The 20,125-nt window shown below is 35.7% G+C and overlaps 2 protein-coding genes and 1 long non-coding RNA gene across 6 annotated transcripts; 1 reads left to right on the top strand and 2 right to left on the bottom strand.

The window, feature by feature from the left end:
* Positions 1-25: 25 nt before the first annotated feature.
* Positions 26-5,603, bottom strand: LOC119983105. 2 transcript variants are annotated; one of them, XM_038826772.1, is made up of 6 exons: positions 5,586-5,603; positions 5,339-5,494; positions 4,187-5,200; positions 1,545-1,624; positions 869-1,133; positions 26-773 (listed from the first exon to the last, which is right to left on the bottom strand). In XM_038826772.1, the coding sequence occupies exons 3-6, from the start codon at positions 4,914-4,916 to the stop codon at positions 514-516; spliced, it is 1,335 nt and encodes a 444-aa protein (XP_038682700.1). In that variant the 5' UTR covers positions 4,917-5,200; positions 5,339-5,494; positions 5,586-5,603; the 3' UTR covers positions 26-513. The 2 variants fall into 2 exon arrangements, with proteins under 2 accessions (XP_038682700.1, XP_038682699.1); XM_038826771.1 differs by lacking the exon at positions 5,586-5,603 and having other exon boundaries at positions 5,339-5,579.
* A 4,490-nt stretch (positions 5,604-10,093) lies between these two features.
* On the top strand, positions 10,094-15,826 carry LOC119982421 (oligopeptide transporter 4-like). Of its 3 annotated transcripts, none has more exons than XM_038825786.1 (6): positions 10,094-10,927; positions 11,218-11,345; positions 13,013-13,576; positions 14,277-14,529; positions 14,603-14,785; positions 14,947-15,558. In XM_038825786.1, exons 1-6 carry the CDS (start codon positions 10,415-10,417, stop codon positions 15,556-15,558), a joined length of 2,253 nt encoding a protein of 750 aa, XP_038681714.1. In that variant the 5' UTR covers positions 10,094-10,414. The 3 variants fall into 3 exon arrangements, with proteins under 3 accessions (XP_038681714.1, XP_038681713.1, XP_038681715.1); XM_038825785.1 differs by having other exon boundaries at positions 10,096-10,927; positions 11,215-11,345; positions 14,947-15,826; XM_038825787.1 differs by having other exon boundaries at positions 10,415-10,927; positions 11,248-11,345.
* LOC119982424 lies at positions 12,227-14,498 on the bottom strand. The gene is made up of 3 exons (XR_005464395.1): positions 14,360-14,498; positions 12,620-12,704; positions 12,227-12,451 (listed from the first exon to the last, which is right to left on the bottom strand). It is a non-coding gene; the product is annotated as an uncharacterized LOC119982424 (long non-coding RNA).
* Positions 15,827-20,125: the final 4,299 nt, after the last annotated feature.

Genomic DNA, 20,125 nt, shown 5'->3' with positions numbered 1-20,125 from the left:
AAGAACGAATTTTGTTCAAAATTGGAAAAAAAATACAACCGAACTCATAAATGCAACAGAAAATTCATCATTCGCACCCTACACTAGTTCAACTACTCCAACAACTTTTTTTCCATGTAAACGTACAAAATAATGTCAAAATCCAAACCAAACCCCGCTTTAGCTTTACAAACATAAACAGTCAATCCACCATTGTGATTCATACGGTGAGAAAAATATAGGAATTATAAGAGAAGAAGATGAGACAGAATGACAATATCATAAAGTATGTTCTCCATTTCTCAGGGAAGCAGCGAGAGAAATGAGGGAGAACGGCAAAGTTTACATCCAGAGAAACAAGTTTTAAGGGTCCTGTGCAGACGATAATAATGTTGGTGATTGTATACATTGTCGACTTACCCGCATAGAAGGCATCCTCTGTTCTAAACCAGCTGAAAGAAGGGGATAACTAGAGGTCCATGGAAGGAAACAACGTAGGCCTTCAAAAGGGATATGTGCTGCATTGGCACTCTCTCAAAGCCGAAGGTAACCCTCTCTTTCTGAAACCCCATAAGTTTTCTTGAGGAATGATTTCCTGTCAATAGACCAGCTTTTTTTCAATGCCCTCCTCCTTTGCCAAGCAGATGCTTGGGCATAAATAGTTGGGAAGGCGAAGCCCAGAAGCAAAAGAAGCAGCACTGCCGCACAGATAAATAGTACATTGCGGAAACCATCTTTTAGCACGGGGTTTTTTTGCGCTGTCCATGGAACTCCTCCCACATTCATGCCGAACACTGCGCCAATCACCCCAAAACAGAAAATCACATAAAAATGAACAAAAAAATAATTTCCACAACTCAATCAAAGTAAATTAAAAATTACCACTTACCTCCAGTAATGATAGACAAAGGAAGAAATATTAGTGATAGGAATGAGAGATAATATAGTTTCTTGTTTATTTGCTCTGACTGCCAGCTGTCTAGACCGGCCTGAATAGCCGTGACACGATTGGCTATGAATCCCACACTCTCCTTTAGTCTCCTCAAACGTCCGATTAACTCTTCTAGGGAGTTAATTTCTTTGATTGAAAACCACTGCTTCGAAGAAAATTTTTCTTTAACTCGAGGAAATACTTGCTCTCCGTGCGCAATCACCTGATCAGGATTCAAGGTTTATGGCATGTCGTCCAAAAGACCAACATTCAACATGGTTCACAAAGTCTTCCAAATCACATTTCTTCACGACACAGAGAATAAGAAACAAATAATGAAGAATACTTCTACAATCCTAGTGGTCAAATTATTTTAACAGGCTTAACCTCCTAGGCTCCAACAATACCTTCCAACTAATGGAGTGCACAGTAAAACAAGGAGCTGAAGATCCCAAAAAACATAGAACATTCGACAAGCCTTCTAGCCTTTTCTGTCTTAAAGCAAAAATGGTCTACTTTTATCAAAACTTAATTGTGTCAAATTAACATTTACTCACCTGCTTAACTAAGCAAACAAATTTTCTCATTACACTTCCTTCGTACGTTGGAAAACTAAATGAGAAATAGAAATCACCTGCAGGAGGCGCTGCAGATTAAGATGCATCTTGGGGAATCTTCTTTCATTGAGCATTTGTTTCTTCAAAGCAAAACCACCTGCAGTATAGCAGTAAGAAAAAAAACCGATGTCATAGTTTTCAACAAAAGATAAGAGCATACCACACAAATCCAAATAGAGAACCACACTAACTTGCAGAAAAACAACAACATACACAAGAAAAGTGGAAAAGAAGAAGACATTTAAGAAACTAATAACCGGTATCTCCAACTCTTTTCCTTCTTTAACAGAAGATCTCGTAGATAAGAAAAAGAGGGTTCGGGAATTTGACAACATAAACATAAAATACTGATGTATTAACCATAGAAAATCAGCAGAATTTTGAAATAATTTATATGAATTTACTTACAAGGATAAACTTTTAGACAACCAGTGAAAATTTTAAGTATAAAAACTCTTCCAAATGAAGAAAAATGAAATTTAAAATACTGAAAATTGGCGGTTCAAATGCTGAAGATTATCTTGCTTATGTTTATCAGCATATATTCCTTAAGGACAGGACATTGAGTACTACTATTGGTGACAAATGTACTTAAGCTCCAGTAGTCAGGTGAACAATTTCAGCTGCAAAGAAGAAATCATGGCTAGCTCTAGAGTTCGAACTTTGAAGGAGATCCTTGAATATAGTTCAGAACTTCAGGAAATCATAAAAAATAACATAACCATTCCATCAACACCCCAAAACATTACTCTTGACTGTAGTTGTCTTTCCCTTCTCCATCTCTTAAATTTCTCCCACTCTCCCCAAATTTCTTCTACTGTCTAAAGTCCTATTACTTAATCTCAGTATCTCCATTCATGTACCGCAGAAATGCTACTCAAAACCACAGTTTACAAATATTGCCTTCATTAATTAATCTTAGGATATAGAAGCTTGATTCTTCTTGAAAAACGAGACTTGTGGCAGACCCCCTGTGTTTGCAATTTACCACATGAATTATGATTACCACTAAATTATTACATCCATTAAGCATTTAACCACAGAAGTTACTGAATTTTGGAAGAGTTGATAGGTAATCGCATTAATCAAGAGGAGAGCTGCCCAAGTAACTAAAATACTCAATAAACATGATAATTTTGAAAGATATCTATTTGTAATTTGAGGGTTGACACCGAGTCAGGGTTTCCCTTAGTAATATAAGCTACAATTTTATGGTGCAAGGGATTAAGATATAAGGAAAGGACCAATGAAAAGTGCCCCCATAATGATGAATTTCGCAAATGATGTGCTCCTTACCATACGAGATTGACAATTACATGTACAGGTTTTAAATACTGATCAGTATGAAGCATCTATGCAGTTAAGTGTTGTTTATGAGAACCACTAATTTAATTGGCCGAAATAATGGGTAAAATTAATAGAACACTACCAAATGAGAAAAAGGTAAACAACTCTTGTCTGGAAAGCACGGACACTTGCATTGATAGCCAATGCAAGTGTCCGACACTTGATTTTGCACGACACTTGCACGACACTTGCCCGACACGTGTCGGATACATGTCCACGTGCCATGCAAAATTTTATTTATTTGAATTTTAAAATTTATTGTCGGACACGCGGTGCAAGCGTGTCTGACACTCCAAAACCAAAATATTTAATTTTAAATGGTCAACTTTAAAGTTGACAATTCCTAATCCTATTAAAAATGGATCACAACAACTACTCCTAACCCTTTTAGAAATTGATAAAAAGAACAATATTCTCTTAACCCTTTTAGAACTCCTAACCCTTTTGGAGTTCTTCAAATAGCCAATTTGCATTTGATGAACTAGAGTTAGAAGATGTTATTTTTGATGACCAAAGGATGGAGAATATTGAAGAAAATCCAATTGAAGATTTAGATGCATGAAATTAATAATTATTTTTGGATCTTTTGATTAATATGATGTTATAATATTTTGATTTATAGTTGGATATTTATATGAATTAAATTTAAAAATATATTTAATTGATATTTATTTGTCGTGTCCTTGACGTGTCGTATCCTTAGAATTTTGAGAATTGCCGTGTCGGCGTATCCGTGCAGTGTCGTGTCCGACACTCGTGTCCGTGTCCGTGCTTCATAGACTCTTGTGCACAAGATTCCCAGAGTGAGCAAGGTAGCCTTCCCCCTACATAATATGCGGAGAGGCTGTTTTTAGGGTTTGAACCTGTGACATCTAAGTTGCACCTTTGCAATTAAACCACTGAGTCACATGTCCGCATGTAAGAAGTAAAAAAGTTACATCATATTATCATTGGGTTATTTCTGTATAAGTCTACCTTCCAGTTGGCCTGATAGACTATTAGAGTCAAATTCCTCAAATTAACAGAATAAGGTAGTTTTAAAGTAAAGATTCTGCAAAGATACAAATAGTTTTCGGTTAAACAATCATTAAAAAGGTATTCTAAAGATGATATTTCCAGGAGAATCAGCATGGCTACCATCTTTGAATTGCCTAAAATACAAAGCAAAGATTAAAACTCTGAAAATAAGCATGAATATTTACCTTAATAACTCGCTATGCCATCAAGGGTAATTAAAAATTTGCTAATGGAGCATAACCATTGACTATGCAAGGCCACAGAGGAAAATAACTTGCATTAAATGAAAATTTACCTTTGTCCAAGTCAAGCTCCAAAGAGTCCAATTCTATCTCAAGCTTGGTAACAACATCTTGCAGGTGATCCACGTGTGTGTCTATAATGTGAACGACGAGATTTGAAATAGATTTTGGGACTGGATTATCAGCTTCTACTGAGTGGTTCATTGTCAGTAGGAACTCAAGTTCATGCTCCCTTATCACAAACCCACTTCCTTCTTTCTGCTCACCTCTACCATTTGGTCTCGCCACACTAGGAATATCAGTTAGAATAGTAGATTGAACTGAAGACGAGAATCCTAATCTAGGAACACGACCCAGAGACACGGTAATTACTGAGTTCTCTGTAACTCTAGCTGCTAATTTAAACGTAAATTTACTTGTCGGAGGACCAGGTGAATTAACTCTAAATATAAGTGCTCCATCAACATATGAGCAAAAAGGTCCATTGCTCACAAGAGAGAGAATGTCCTGGAGTCTCAGAGGTGGGCAAAGAACATCAATGAGATATTCAGCAAATTGTGAGAGATTCTGATTAGTTCTTGGAAGTTCGGCATGATACCAACAAAACTCAATGCCTGCACCTTCTGCAAGATCCCACTCTTTGTGATAGTAGTTCCCATTCCCATCAAAAATATAAGCTTCCTGTCTCAACATACCCGGAAAGAGAGGTGCGTGCGCAGAGGTTAATCTGTCCAATTCCTCCCCATCTCCATCAATCATATGTTCTACCTGAGCCAGGTTCATGATTCTATACAACTATGCTAGCCCCACGAAAATATGAACAATGAATAATCCAATGAAAAAACCCCCAATGTCCAATCTTTAGAACCTTCAGACAATTAAACCATGCCCCAATTAGTATTGCAGAAGACTACCATTAAAACTCTGTCCACCAGTTCAATATCAGTAATGCAAAGATGACAAATTGGACCAAAATGCCTCTCAAACAACACAAAATTGTGTAATTATTTCCCCAACCTCCCAGAAGGCCCAGGCACAGTTATTCCAAATTGACCATCTATCAATCCCTGAAGAAATCACACATATTTCAACTATCAAAATCTTGCTCAATCCCAATAAATCCCATCAAATATACTCCAAAATCAAAGACATTAACAACATCAACAGCAAAAGTGAAGAAGATATACCCAAACAGAATACCTTACCTCATCGAAACTTTCCAAATCTACAAGTCCTGGCCAGGACAAGATGACCCAGATCAGAATTGGCAAGACAAATGGAAAAGCCACCAGCAAGTGACCATTTACAGACGACCCAGTAGTCCTTCCAAAGCTTGCTTGAATCAGACCGCGTTGAATCATCTAAATAATAGCAAAACAATTCACATTATTTAATGTAATAAAATTTTGAATGAGAACATATCGGAGAAAACAATGACGTTGAAGGACGAACCCCTGTGTAGTTTCGGAGAAACTTCTCATCTAAAGAAGATAATGTCTCTACTGAATAAAGAAATTCAATAATATCATATAATAATCCGTTGAAGCAGTACAACTACCGATCACGTTGTCACGAACAACTCGAATTTGCTTCTGCCTTTTGTTCTCTGTTTGGTTGCCAAGGCCCAAGAACAGTGAGATGGGCTTCTTTAGTGGGTAGCGATTAAATCACGTGTTAGCCCAAAAAAAAGAAGAGAATATTGGGCTTTCTATATGGCTTGGATTTGGACCGGACCTCCTCTTCTCATCAAATTGGACCTCCGCATATTGGACCGCTTTTGACAAGACCTTCACTTCTTAGGGCATTGTTATCAAGACCCACTTTATCTCTTATGGGCCTGGTACCGGGCCCAACCCAAAATATAATTTTGTGTAAACAAAACTTAGATTCTTCAAGGATTTAGGGGAAAGGAAGAGAATGAGAGGGAAGAGATGGGAGAATATTTTTTTCTTTTTCATGTTCGGATAGATAAAAAAAGAAATGAAAGAACATTAATTTAATTTATTAATTTATCTTTATTTTTATATTAACGTATTATGTACAGAAATAAAATATGTTTTTTAACTTATAATTAATTTAATTAGTCATTATTCCCCTCCAAATGACTCAATTTTGGGGAGGAATAATTTTGACAAAAATTTAATGAAATATTTCCTCTAAATCCCTTCTCTTAATTTTTTTTTAAACTATCCAAATAAAAGAATTGAAATGAAACTACATTTCCTTTCTCTTCTCTTCCTCTCAAATCCTTCAATCCAAACACACTCTTAATCATCCAGGTGTGGTTGAATTTTAATTATTCCATTTGGAAACCCACACAGGATTAACTGCATCAATATTTTAAGATTTTTGAAAAAGAAAGGAAGGGGAATAATGAGACCCAAGTTTTGAGCTATAAGGCCCAAAGTTTCCTGATATTTTTCATGAGCATGAATGAAAGGACTATTTTCTCATTGAGCAAAAAGCCGGTCATCCGTCCATTGTCATTTGTCACCTTCAATGTAAGGCCCAAGATGACACATCAAGAGGCCCACATAAAAACTTATGTCCAAAATTCCGCAAAGAATAATGTTTGATATCCTTAAAATATGACCTTTAATTAATGTGGAGTGTTGGATGTTAAGCGAGTCCTAGTGTATATTTATAATCAATGGTTATTTCACAAAAAATAATGTTTGATACCCTCAAAATATGACATTCATTTCATCTTCAATTAATATGGAGTGTTTGGTGTTAAGTAAGTCCCATGTATATATTTATAATCAATCATTATTTCACATGTCATGTAGATTTGGAAATAAAATGGAAGTCGTATTTACGGGTCGTAGCATTTACTCACAAGCCATTGCAGTAATGGAGTGGTTTGAATTTCTATTTGCTACTCGTACTTCAATTTCTTTTTGGGCAATATTGTCGAGACTTTTGGACTTGATAATTGTGTGAATGCATGTGAGATTGAGACTTGAGAGTCTGTACGTAAGGTCGTCGTCAAGGAATAGTTGGGACAAAATTTCAGACATTTTTATTTTTATTAAATAATAAATATATATATTCTATTACATGAAGACTTGATGAGGAAATACTTTCGTAATTGTAAAGCAAGCATCATGTTTTCTAGGGATAAGGTTTTTGTAGCACTAAGAAAAGTCATTGCATATCCGCGACCAAAATAATATCACTCCATTTCCTACAATATTTGAAAAGTAACATATATGATGGTTTTAAAATAGTGTCATAATTTTAACATATATGCGGTCTAAAACGATGATTGATTCAATTATTAAATTGTTTAATATTTCGAGGGATTTATGAACAATCATGTTCAACCAAGAGACATGTTCAACACTAAAAAAAAAGCTACATATTGCAATACACACACATATATATATATATAATATAACAGCTGTATCTTTATTCTTTACCAGATTCTGATGGATTCTTCATTGTCACTGAAGTCTTATTTTGTTAATTGTTTTTGTCCAGAGTCTTCAGACTATTAAATTGGAATTATGTGGAGAAAATTGAAGTGGTGAACCAATCTAGTTCATCTCCACGTTGAATATATAAGAAGAGTACTGTTTGATGTTAAATTAGACTTAAATTTGGGGATTGACATGACAATGGATTATATATATTTTACCTAAAGATTCTTCAACATTCTAGAGATTCTTCTTTTTATTTTATTTGATGTAAAACTTAACTAGAAGCCCATTGGATGCCGTCGCTTTTTTTCCTCTTTAATTAATTCATTCATCTTTTTTAAAAAATATTTTAGTAGAGGAAGCATGACATATTTGCAAGTCAACGTTTGTAACACCGGGAAAAGTCGTTGCTACTCTGGGATCTGGGATCGAGCCCAAAATCGAGTGCAGGATCAGGCAAAAGTTAGGCATGAGCTGGTATCGCCTGGTTCCAGTCGGAGTCCTGGATGGGGACATGGACAGGCAGAGGATTCGGGATCGGGCCCGGGTCAAGCTTTAGGATTAGCTTTTGATTTTTTTCAATAATGTTTTTAATATATATAAATGTATAGGAGGATAATTTTGAAAATCATTAAAAAAATGAAAATACATTTATCTATACAATACTATAGAGCTGAAGCTTAGAGAAATTTCTCTCACATTTCTATTTTGCCATGTAGGAGAGATTTTGTGTCTACATGCTACATGGAAAAAATTATTTGAAAATGTAAATGATGCTTTAGTTCATGGTCTCTTTACTAATGTGCAATGTGAAACAGATTAATATTTACGTCTCATCTATCATGCATCCTATAAAAGTTGGGGCGTTTCTTCGAATCACATGTGTAGACTTTGCTATTCTTGATCAAGTGGGTACAGAAAGGCATGCCACGACTTTCCTTCAACATCTCAATGCATTTCATGCCAATTGGCAAAGGGTATGAGATCCTTTTGATATTAAGAACAATAATGAACTGCTAAGCATTGATTGTGTTACTTTTGGATGGAAAAGGTACGTATTCTAATCTATGATTCCTGAAAAACAAAATCAAATGATTTCTCTTTTAAAGGTGTTAATCGTTCAAATATTGACAAAACTAGGGGAAGATATGATTCACACTACCATCAGGCAGAGATCTTTCGAGGAAGACTAAGAGAAGTCAGTCTATGCAACCTGCACAACAACTAGATAACGTATTCCATGTTGTACATTTAGAAACTAAATCTACCTATGCAGTGATGTTTTCTAAGGATAAGGTTTTTGTAGCACTAAGAAAAGTCATTGCATATCCACGACCAAAATAATATCGCTACATTTCGTAGAATATTTGAAAAGTAACATATATGCGGTCCAAAATAGTGTCATAATTTTAAAATAGTGTCATAATTTTAACATATATGCGGTCTAAAATGATGATTGATTCAATTATTAAATTGTTTAATATTTCGAGGGATTTACGAACGATCATGTTCAATCAAGAGACATGTTCAACAATAAAAAAAGAGTTACATATTGCAATACACACACACATATATATATATAATATAACAGTTGTATCTTTATTCTTTTCCAGATTCTGATGGATTCTTCATTGTCACTAAAGTCTTATTTTGTTAATTGTTTTTGTTCAGAGTCTTCAGACTATTAAATTGGAATTATGTGGAGAAAATTGAAGTGGTGAACCAATCTAGTTCATCTCCACGTTGAATACATAAGAAGAGTACTGTTTGACGTTACATTAGACTTATTAATTTGGGGATTGACATGAAAAAATGGATTTTATATATATATATATATATTTTACCTAAAGATTCTTCAACATTCTAGAGATTCTTCTTTTTATTTTATTTGATGTAAAACTTAACTAGAAGCCCATTGGTTGCCGTCGCTTTTTTTCCTCTTTAATTAATTCATTCATCTTTTTAAAAAAATCTTTTAGTAGAGGAAGCATGACATATTTGCAAGTCAACGTTTGTAACACTGGGAAAAGTCGTTGCTACTCCGGGATCTGGGATCGAGCCCAAAATCGAGAGCGGGATCAGGCCGAAGTTAGGCATGAGTTGGTATCAAGCCTGGTTCCAGTCGGAGTCCTCGATAGGGACATGGATAGGCCCGATATTCGGGATCGGGCCCGGGTCAAGCTTTGGGATTAGCTTTTGATTTTTTTCAATAATGTTTTTAATATATATAAATGTATAGGAGAATAATTTTGAAAAACATTAAAAAAAATGAAAATACATCTATCTATACAATACTATATAGCTGAAGCTTAGAGAAAGTTTTCTCACATTTCTATTGTGCCATGTAGGAGAGAGATTTTGTGTCTACATGCCACATGAAAAAAGTTATTTTAAATGTAAATGATGTTTCGGTTCATGGTCTCTTTACTAATATGCAATGTGAAACGGATTAATATTTACGTCTCATCCATCATGCATCCTATAAAAGTTGGGGCGTTTCTTATCAACGTTCTCACTAAATTCCAATAACACAGTTCTCCCAGCTTTCGTTTCTCAGTGTCAGTCTCGATCTTATAGAGTGCTTTCACCATTGGTGTTACCTCATACCAATCAATCGAATAGTGATTAATATTAAACCTCCTATTCCAAGTTTTATGTGAAACCAAAAACACGTCATTGCTTCCAAGAAACAAAAACAAACAAATCATAATCATAGTAATCAATGCACCATTAGCTGTGCACACTTTAAGACAAAACACCCGCTGGTCCAAATTTCAAACATGTAAATATTATTGATCCCTACCATTTTTGCGTGCCTTATTTTGTCTCCACTCCTCCTCTTTGGACTCTCACCAAAACATGGGCAGCCTTGAAGTTGAAACCCAACCTCCCCTCACCACCGCCTCCACCGAAATTGAAGACGATGACCTGTCTCCAATCGAGGAAGTCCGTCTCACGGTGAACAACACGGACGACCCGACGCTACCCGTATGGACATTTCGTATGTGGTTCATGGGACTTTTCTCATGTGCTCTCCTCTCTTTCCTAAACCAATTCTTTGCCTACCGGACCGAGCCACTAGTCATAACCCAAATCACAGTCCAAGTTGCAACTCTACCAATAGGCCGTTTCATGGCTGCTGTGCTGCCCAAAACCCAGTTCCGGATCCCCGGGTTCGGGCGGAGGATGTTCTCCGTCAACCCTGGTCCGTTTAATGTGAAGGAGCATGTACTGATTTCCATATTTGCTAATGCTGGTAGCGCATTTGGATATGGGTCTGCCTATGCTGTTGGTATTGTTACTATTATTGTTGCTTTTTATGGGAGGAGCATCTCCTTCTTGGCTGGTTGGATTCTAATCATCACCACTCAGGTACTCTTTCTTTGTTAAATTATCATCAGAATATTTAGTTTTTCTTTGATTCTTACGAAGTGATTTGCTTTTATTTCGTCCTTTCTACATAATTTATATGGTTAGTAAATAGTATGAAGATTTTGAATTGAATCCGGTGCATTAATGCTTCTTTTTTTTTTTATAATTATTTTTGGATTCAAATAATCAACCTTATCGTGGGATTACAGGTTACAACTTACAAGATAAGTATGGGTATTTTGTCAATTTGTTTATTTATGATTTGTCTTCTTGGGTTGCAATGATAGAAGTCATGGAACCGGGTGGTTTGCACTTTGCAGGTGCTAGGTTATGGTTGGGCCGGACTGTTGAGGAAATATGTGGTTGAGCCAGCGCACATGTGGTGGCCCAGCACGCTCGTTCAAGTCTCGTTATTCAGGTGCAAACCCTTTCATTACTGTTAGGTAACCCATATAATGGTAGCTCATGGGAGTCTAAGTTTTCTAATGAAATTTTTAAACGTCAAAATATATGTTAGATTTTTTTTAAAAATTTCATATTCAGAATCAACGCATAAAACTCTTTCTAACAAGATCTATTGTCGATCAACGCATAAAACTCTTTCTAACAAGATTCATTGTCGATGAATTTCATCAGGTAAATCTTAATTCCATTGTTTTTTTCAATGGAATTTTCAAAAACAATGAAATCAGAACTAAAACAATGAATTATAGATTATACTTTTAAAAACAATAGAATCTATATTAAAATAATAAATTTTGGACAATGAACTCTGAGATAAAAGAGTGGAAATAAAAATATTTCATTGATTAAATCAATGAAATAAATCTATTGGGTTCCGATGAGTTACTAAATTGATGGGTTACATGTCATTTTCGAAACCATTTTCACCATATCTTCGCATAGGCATGGATTTTTTTTCCTTCCTTCCCCTTCCTTATCAAGTATTGAGTTATAGTCTAATTGGTGAATTTATCTGAGAACAAACTTTACGAATTATGAACCCGAAAGATTATGGGTTCGATTCTCACTGAGAGTAATACCCTTATTACTACGCGTTGAACTCTGATCCAACTTATTCATCATTAGGTGAAAAATTTATGTGCGTGCGGCAAAAAAACCTAAGTTTACACTCATATTAGATTTCAAAAGATAAGTTTATAGGATGTCGTTCCCAACCAAAAAAAGTATTGCATTATTTCTTGAGGGTATAAATGTAAGGTGAAGCAGAACAATAATTGCTGGTCAAAACTTGAAAAGCGAATGCGAATAACAATACCACAATAACATTGCTACACATCCAGGAAAACGTACATGTGCTTTATCATCATAATAATTACATTTTGGTGTCGCTATATGGAAACGATGGTCAACTACCCATTTAATAATAATGTCTGCTCTGAATTTGTTTTTCAAAAGTAAGCAAGGCAAGGCACACTGTTAAGCAAGAAATATAGACAATTGGGAGTCAACATTGGATGGCGATCGTTTTTGTTGAAGATAAGGACCATAAGGTAGGAAAATCTGCACAAATTAACAAATACCATTTCACATAAAACCACCCAAAAAAATGCAGTGTCTCTCTTTTCTTTTCTTGTAAGAAGAATTTATTGCAGGTTGCTAGTGTAAACAACTAAACATACTTATTCAATTTCAAACTTGTATAAGTTCAAAGCAAAGGAAAATGCTAACCTCAGCCTTCTGCTCCATATTTGCTCATCTTTCACCCTCTAGTCAATAGTACCTAACTTCAGCAACCACCACCCCATGAGCAATTCTGATGATTCAAAAAATGCAGTGTTATGCATCTTCAATAATGCAAGCAAAACAAAACAAAAAAATGCAGCAAATCAAACAAACCAAGCAATACAAGAGTAAGCCATGCAATCTGCCCACTTCACACACAGGATAACTTCATCCCTATTCATACTCTGCAAGTGTGGGTTTAATGCGGCCCAACCTTGGGGAGATTTTCCATTTATATGTCAAGAAAAAACAACCTATATATAAACATAATAAATGATTATCTACAAGTATAATGTGTGTGAAGCAATGCGAATGAACGGTTTGAAATTTATTTTGCAGGGCTTTGCATGACAAAGATGAACAACGCATGACCAGAGCGAAGTTTTTCCTAATCGCACTCATTTGTAGTTTCTCATGGTACTTGCTCCCAGGGTATCTATTCTCAACATTGACAAGCATTTCATGGGTTTGCTGGGCATTCCCAAAGTCGGTGACAGCCCAGCAACTTGGCTCCGGCATGAGGGGCCTTGGAATTGGTGCACTGACGCTAGACTGGTCTGCCGTGGCATCCTTCTTGTACAGCCCGCTAATTACTCCTTTCTTTGCCATTTGCAATATCGCCATTGGCTACATACTGGTAATGTACATTGCGATCCCAATATCATACTGGGGCCTAGACTTGTACAGTGCACAGACGTTTCCAATATTCTCTTCGCACTTGTTTACAGGCCAGGGTCAAATATATAACATATCAAACATTGTCAATGACAAGTTTGAGCTAGATATACCAAAGTATGAAGAACAAGGACGAATTCATCTCAGCATGTTTTTTGCCTTAACATATGGCTTTAGTTTTGCCACCATAGCCTCAACAATCACACATGTAGCTCTCTTTTATGGAAGGTAACATTCTACTTATCATTTTATATATCATATTTCCAGTTCTCTGTTTTCCAGCATGATTTTAATATAATGTAGTTTTATATGATATTTCCGTTTTTGCTCCAGAAGAACTTTATCTGACAAAATCATTACATTAATTATATGGAGAAATTTTGCTACTTCCTTTTTTCTTTGAACTGATTTCTTCTTTTTCAGTAACATTTATCAAAAAGGTATTTCACACATATGTACAGATAGCACATATTTTCTTCTATAACCAGTGTTCTCAAAAAGCTTTATCACCTTACCGCTAAAAAATTTATTTCTTAAAGGCTTAAAGCTCATTCATCTTCAAACTGTGAATGATATCCTCCCCATCATAAAGCTTTTGCTTCCAAATTCAAGGTGGTTCTCAAATACTCTTTTTTGAATGGATTTTTTTTTTCATTCGAAGGGCACCAAGGTTACAAGGAGGCAATAGAGTTCTTAGATAATTGTATCTGTTTTCCCTGATAAAAGTGCTCTTGGAAGCTTGGAATATTCTGATTCTTTTCAATTTACGTCTTCTACTCTAAGCGTTCTAGCATGCTTCCATGTTATGGTATGTTAATCTGAAGTTTATACTAAAAAAGAAAAAAAGAGAGCCCTAACTTCAGTCATATTATGAGCTTTCTTAGATTGGCTGTATATTCACAATTTAATATACCATCTGCATTAACAGGGAGATATACGAGCGATACCATGCTTCTTATAAAGCCAAGGAGGATATCCACACAAGACTGATGAGAAAATACAAGGACATACCTTCATGGTGGTTCCATGTGTTGCTTGGTCTATCACTGGCCGTTTCTCTCATACTCTGCATCTTCTTGAATGATCAGGTTCAGATGCCATGGTGGGGACTCCTTTTCGCTAGTGCCATGGCCTTCACATTCACCCTCCCAATCAGCATTATAACTGCAACAACAAACCAGGTTGGTGACTTAGAGCTGTAGCCATTTCTCCTTTCCCAAGTTGTCATCTAACGATACGATGCTTTATCTCCAGACTCCAGGGTTAAATGTTATAACGGAGTACGTCATGGGTATCATATTACCAGGAAAACCGATTGCCAATGTGTGCTTCAAAACTTATGGTTATATGAGCATGGCTCAGGCTGTCTCCTTCCTCAATGATTTCAAGTTAGGACATTACATGAAGATTCCTCCAAGATCAATGTTCTTAGTCCAGGTACACTACTCACGATTCCATTATGTATTAGCAACAAAACAACTGAGATAAATCTTGAAGTATGCTTCACACGATTAGATACATTCTTTTCTTTAACCTGCTTTGTTTTTAAACAATTGCGAGCTCATCTATATTTCCTGTTGCAAATCCACTTGGATTAGTTCATAGGTACTGTGCTTGCTGGAACAATCAACCTTGCAGTGGCATGGTGGTTGCTGTACTCCATTGAGAATATATGCCAAGATAATCTTCTCCCCCCTGACAGTCCATGGACATGCCCAGGTGATCGAGTATTCTTCGATGCATCTGTCATTTGGGGTTTAGTTGGACCTAGGCGGATCTTTGGAACTCTTGGCAACTATGGGGAAATGAATTGGTTTTTCCTTGGTGGCGCATTGGGACCAGTTATAGTTTGGCTGCTGCATAAGGCATTCCCCAAGCAATCTTGGATTCCCCTTATTAACCTTCCAGTCCTTCTTGGCGCAACTTCAATGATGCCACCGGCAACCACAGTAAACTATAATGCCTGGATTCTTGTGGGGACAATTTTCAATTTCTTCATCTTTCGTTACCGGAAGCAGTGGTGGCAGCGATATAATTATGTACTTTCAGCGGCACTGGATGCAGGGGTGGCTTTCATGGCTGTGCTATTGTACTTCTCACTAGGCCTAGAGGATAAAAGTTTGACATGGTGGGGCACAAATGGTGAACACTGTGACTTAGCAACTTGCCCAACAGCCAAGGGCATAGTGGTAGATGGTTGTCCAGTGTAATAATGCTTGTACTCCTCCATTACATGTTTTTCCTCCAACATTATACGGATATAAAGATTCACGACTGCAACAATAGAGGTTCAAAACTGAATAAAACAGTTCCAGGTATGGTGGGAATTTGATGTTCTATAGAAATTGTAACTTTATAAAGCTCATAAAAGAATTCAGCTTACATTTAAGTGCACAACTTCCAACTCAGAAGTCAGAACCTTTCTTTCAAAAACTGCATTATCAATTTCTAGCCAACATTTACAACTCGAACGTTGAATGACTTTGCATATAAGTTTTCCCATTCGCTTTATGATATTTATTGGAGGAAAAGCCATGATGGATGCACACTACAGTTGTGCGGTGGAGGAAATGGGTGGATTTTTTGGTCTATGCTGGTGAATGGTAGATAACAATGTTCTTGGCACAGCAAAAATGTAACATGAAACAGAAGCAGGTTCCCCGCAGAATATAGTTCATTAAATAACATAATGCTCTTTGATATTCTGATCAATAATGTTTTAGAAATTATACCAAAACTCTAACTAAGCGTGTGGTTTTCCTTTTTAAACCAGTCCAGCACATGTTGTGTAATGATTAATGAACCACACACATTTCCTTCCTCCCTACACCCATCCTATCCCATGTTAGTTGGTAAGGTTTGAGCTTAAAAACTAGTCTAATCCCTACCCATTTCTTTCCACCTTAGCTAAATCCAGAAGCCGGGATTTTCTTTCCTCTAGCAGTAGAGAAGGATATCAGATAAGTACCTTATTTCACGCATTTGTCAAAGTTAGAACTGTAAGAAACATTGTTTGTGAAGTCACAAAATACAGAATTCATGATCAGTGCCCTCAATGGTGTAACCCAAAAGTGAATAATATTAAACCACAAATTTAACATCCGATAGTCTAAAATGATATGTCAAAGCAGGAAATGATTTAGTAATTTAACCAAGTAGACTAGACTAATAAATCAAGCATACATTAATGACAGCGTTCCATACCTTTTGTGACTGAAAGCCACTGATTAAACTCGTCCGTTCGAATTATGAAAGAGCTGGTACCAGGCAAAATGAGGCAGGGAAGTTTGAGGCGGGAGTGGAAGTGGTGCGCGAAGAGAGCGGAGAATGCGCCGGAGAAAGAACGGTAGTCGTAGAGCGCCCCATTTGGTACCTTCTCTTCGCGTGCTTTTGCGATCGCATATAGACCCGCGTCTGATCGAAAGCCTCGAGCTCCCAATAGCGGTATAATATGGACGCAGAAGACGCAGTGGTCCTCCATATGGCGATTCTTGGAAGCGGCATTGCCATTCACCGGCTACGGCTCTGGTTTTCACACTCGTAAAGGGTTTTTTGCTAATTTTTAATACTTAGAATATATGGACAATTTATTTTTTCTTTTGTATTTTTTTAATCTTGTAAATAATTAAATATCTTAAATTTTAATATATAAAATAAAATCCTTGTTTAATTGAAACACAAAGTTTATTGATATTGTGCAAATACTCATTTATCTTTTCAAGTACGTATTATATTAAAATAAAATTATATTTATTGGAGAAAAAGACTTTATAATTTTTAAATAAAATCATATTTAACATCTTTTCTTATTTTATAACGATTTAAATAAATATTACATCTAAAATTAATGGTTTGCAAATAAATTTTTTTAAAAGAAAAAACTATTCATTTATTATAGAGATTATAATTTTTTAATCCAAAATTATATGTGTACATAATTTTAGTGTGTATAATTGTCCATAATCTAAGTGGCATCAGGAGAAGTGTGGGGACTATTTAATATAAAATGATCCCCACACTTCATGCCACCTAGGTTATGTATGAACATAAAAATTATGGACATGTAGCGTTTTTGTTTTTTAATATAGAAAAAACTATTCAATATTAGTGATGCAAAGATGACAAATTGGACCAAAATGCCTTTCAAACAACACAAAATTGTGTAATTATTTCCCCAACATCCCAGAAGGCCCAGGCACAGTTATTCCAAATTGACCATCTATCAATCCCTGAAGAAATCACACACATTTGAACTATCAAAATCTTGCTCAATCCCAATAAATCCCATCACATATACTCCAAAATCAAAGACATTAACAACATCAACAGCAAAAGTGAAGAAGATATCCCAAACAGAATACCTTACCTCATCGAAACTTTCCAAATCTACAAGTCCTTGCCAGGACAAGATGACCCAGATCAGAATTGGCAAAACAAATAGAAAAGCCACCAGCAAGTGACCATTTACAGGCGACCCAGTAGTCCTTCCAAAGCTTGCTTGAACCAGACCCCGTTGAATCATCCAAATAATAGCAAAACAATTCACGTTATTTAATGTAATAACATTTTGAATGAGGAACATATCGGAGAAAACAATGACGTTGAAGAACGAACCCTCGTGTAGTTTCGGAGAAGCTTCTCATATAAAGAAGATAATGTATGAGTTTGGCAGTGTGTTGCAATTGTGTTCAGTTGCAACACACCTAACAACACCACAGTTTTTTGTGACACATCAAACAATTTTTGCGTTCCAACTCACCTCACAGCACCACAACTTTTTATCTCACAGCACCTTACCACACCTCACAGCACTCCCAAACGCTTACAATATATGTTGAATTGTCTTACGTAATCAGATTAAGTCAATTATTTTATTTTAAATTAATGTACAATCTAAACCTTAAGTGATTTTATATTAATATTATTAATCATCTAATATAACCGTAATTTAGATACACCAAACGCACCGCACCACAGTTTTAGAAGTGATGCGCCAAACAACTTTTTACGTTTCAACTCACCTCACAGTACCACGCCACACCTCACAGCATTCCCAAACAAGCCCATGTCTATACTGAATAAAGAAATTCAATAATATATCATATAATATAATAATAATACATTGAAGCAGTACAACTACCGATCACGTTGTCACCAACACCTCGAATTTCTCTGCGTAAAAAAGAGCAGTTCATACTTCATGGATCATGGTTTTGCTTTTGTTCTCTGTTTGGTTGCCAAGGCCCAAGAACAGTGAGATGGGCTTCTTTAGTGGGTAGCGATTAAAGCACGTGTTAGTCCAAAAAAAGAGAGAATATTGGGCTTTCTATATGGCTTGGAGTTGGACGGGACCTCCTCTTCTCATCAAATTGGACTTCCGCATACTGGACCGCTTTTGACGATTTTCTTCACTTCTTAGGGCATTGTTATCAAGACCCACTTTATCTCTTATGGGCCTGGTACCGGGCCCAACCCAAAATCTAATTAGTATAAACAAAACTTAGATTGTGTTTGGATTGAGGGATTTGAGGTGAAGGGAAGAGAAGGGGAGAGAAGAGAGGAAATAATACTTTCCACTCTCTCATATTTTGTTAAATAAAAAAGAAATGAAAGAAAATTAATTTAATTTACTAATTTATCCTTATTTTTATATTAAAGTATTATGTAAAGAGGTAAAATATGTTTTTAACTTATAAATAACTTAATTAATCATCCATTCCCTCCAAATGATTTTATTTTGGGAATGAAGAATTTTAACAAAAATTTAATGAAATATTCTCTCCAATTCTATTCGCTTAATGTTTTTCTAAATTATCCAAATAAGGGAATTGAAATTTCCTTTCTCTTTCTCTTCCCCTCCCCTCCCCTGAGTCCCTCAATCTAAACACACTCTTAATCACCAAGGTATGGTTGAATTTTAATTATTCCATTTGGAAACCCACACTGGATTAATTGCATCAATATTTTAAGTTTTTTTTAAAAAAAAAAAGAAGGAGAAGGGGAATATTGAGACCCAACATATATCAATATCAATTGTCAAAGCCCAAGAGTTTTGAGCTATAAGGCCCAAAGTTTCCTGATGTTTTCTTGAGCATTATTGAAAGGACTATTTTTTCAATTGACCAAAAAGCCGGTCATCCGTTCATTGACACATCAAGAGGCCCACATAAAAACTTTTTAACAAAATTCCGTAAAGAATAATGCTTCACACCCCTGAAATGACATCGTAGCATTTACTCGCAAGCCAGTGCAACAATTGAGTGGTTTGAATTTCTATTTCCTATTCACACTTCAATTTATTTTTGGGCAATCTCAAGACTTTTGGACTTGATAATTGTGTAAATGCATGTGAGATTGAGACTTGAGAGTCTGTACGTAAGGTCGTCGTTAAGGAATAGTGGGGACAAAATTTAAGACACATTTATTAAATAGTAAATATTTTCTATTACTTGAAGACTTGATGAGGAAATACTTTTTGTAATTGTAAAACAAGCATTATGTTTCTATGGATAGGGATAAGGTTTTTGTAACACTAAGAAAAGTCATTGCAAATCCACAACCAAAATAATGTCGCTCCTCGTAGAATATTTGAAAAGTAACATATACGATGGTTTTAAAATGATATCATAATTTCAACATATATGTGGTCTAAAATGATGATTGGTTCAATTATTAAATTGTTTTAACATTTCGAGAGATTTACTGACGAACATGTTTAACAAATTATATTTTCTTGCACTAAAAAGTTGTCCGACAATTGAAGCTCGAAACATTGAC

This window comes from Tripterygium wilfordii, chromosome 17 (genome assembly GCF_013401445.1).
Source record: "Tripterygium wilfordii isolate XIE 37 chromosome 17, ASM1340144v1, whole genome shotgun sequence".
Lineage (NCBI taxonomy): Eukaryota > Viridiplantae > Streptophyta > Magnoliopsida > Celastrales > Celastraceae > Tripterygium > Tripterygium wilfordii.
The sequence above is the reverse complement of the archived record's forward strand: the minus strand, read 5'-3'. Positions and strand labels throughout refer to the sequence as shown.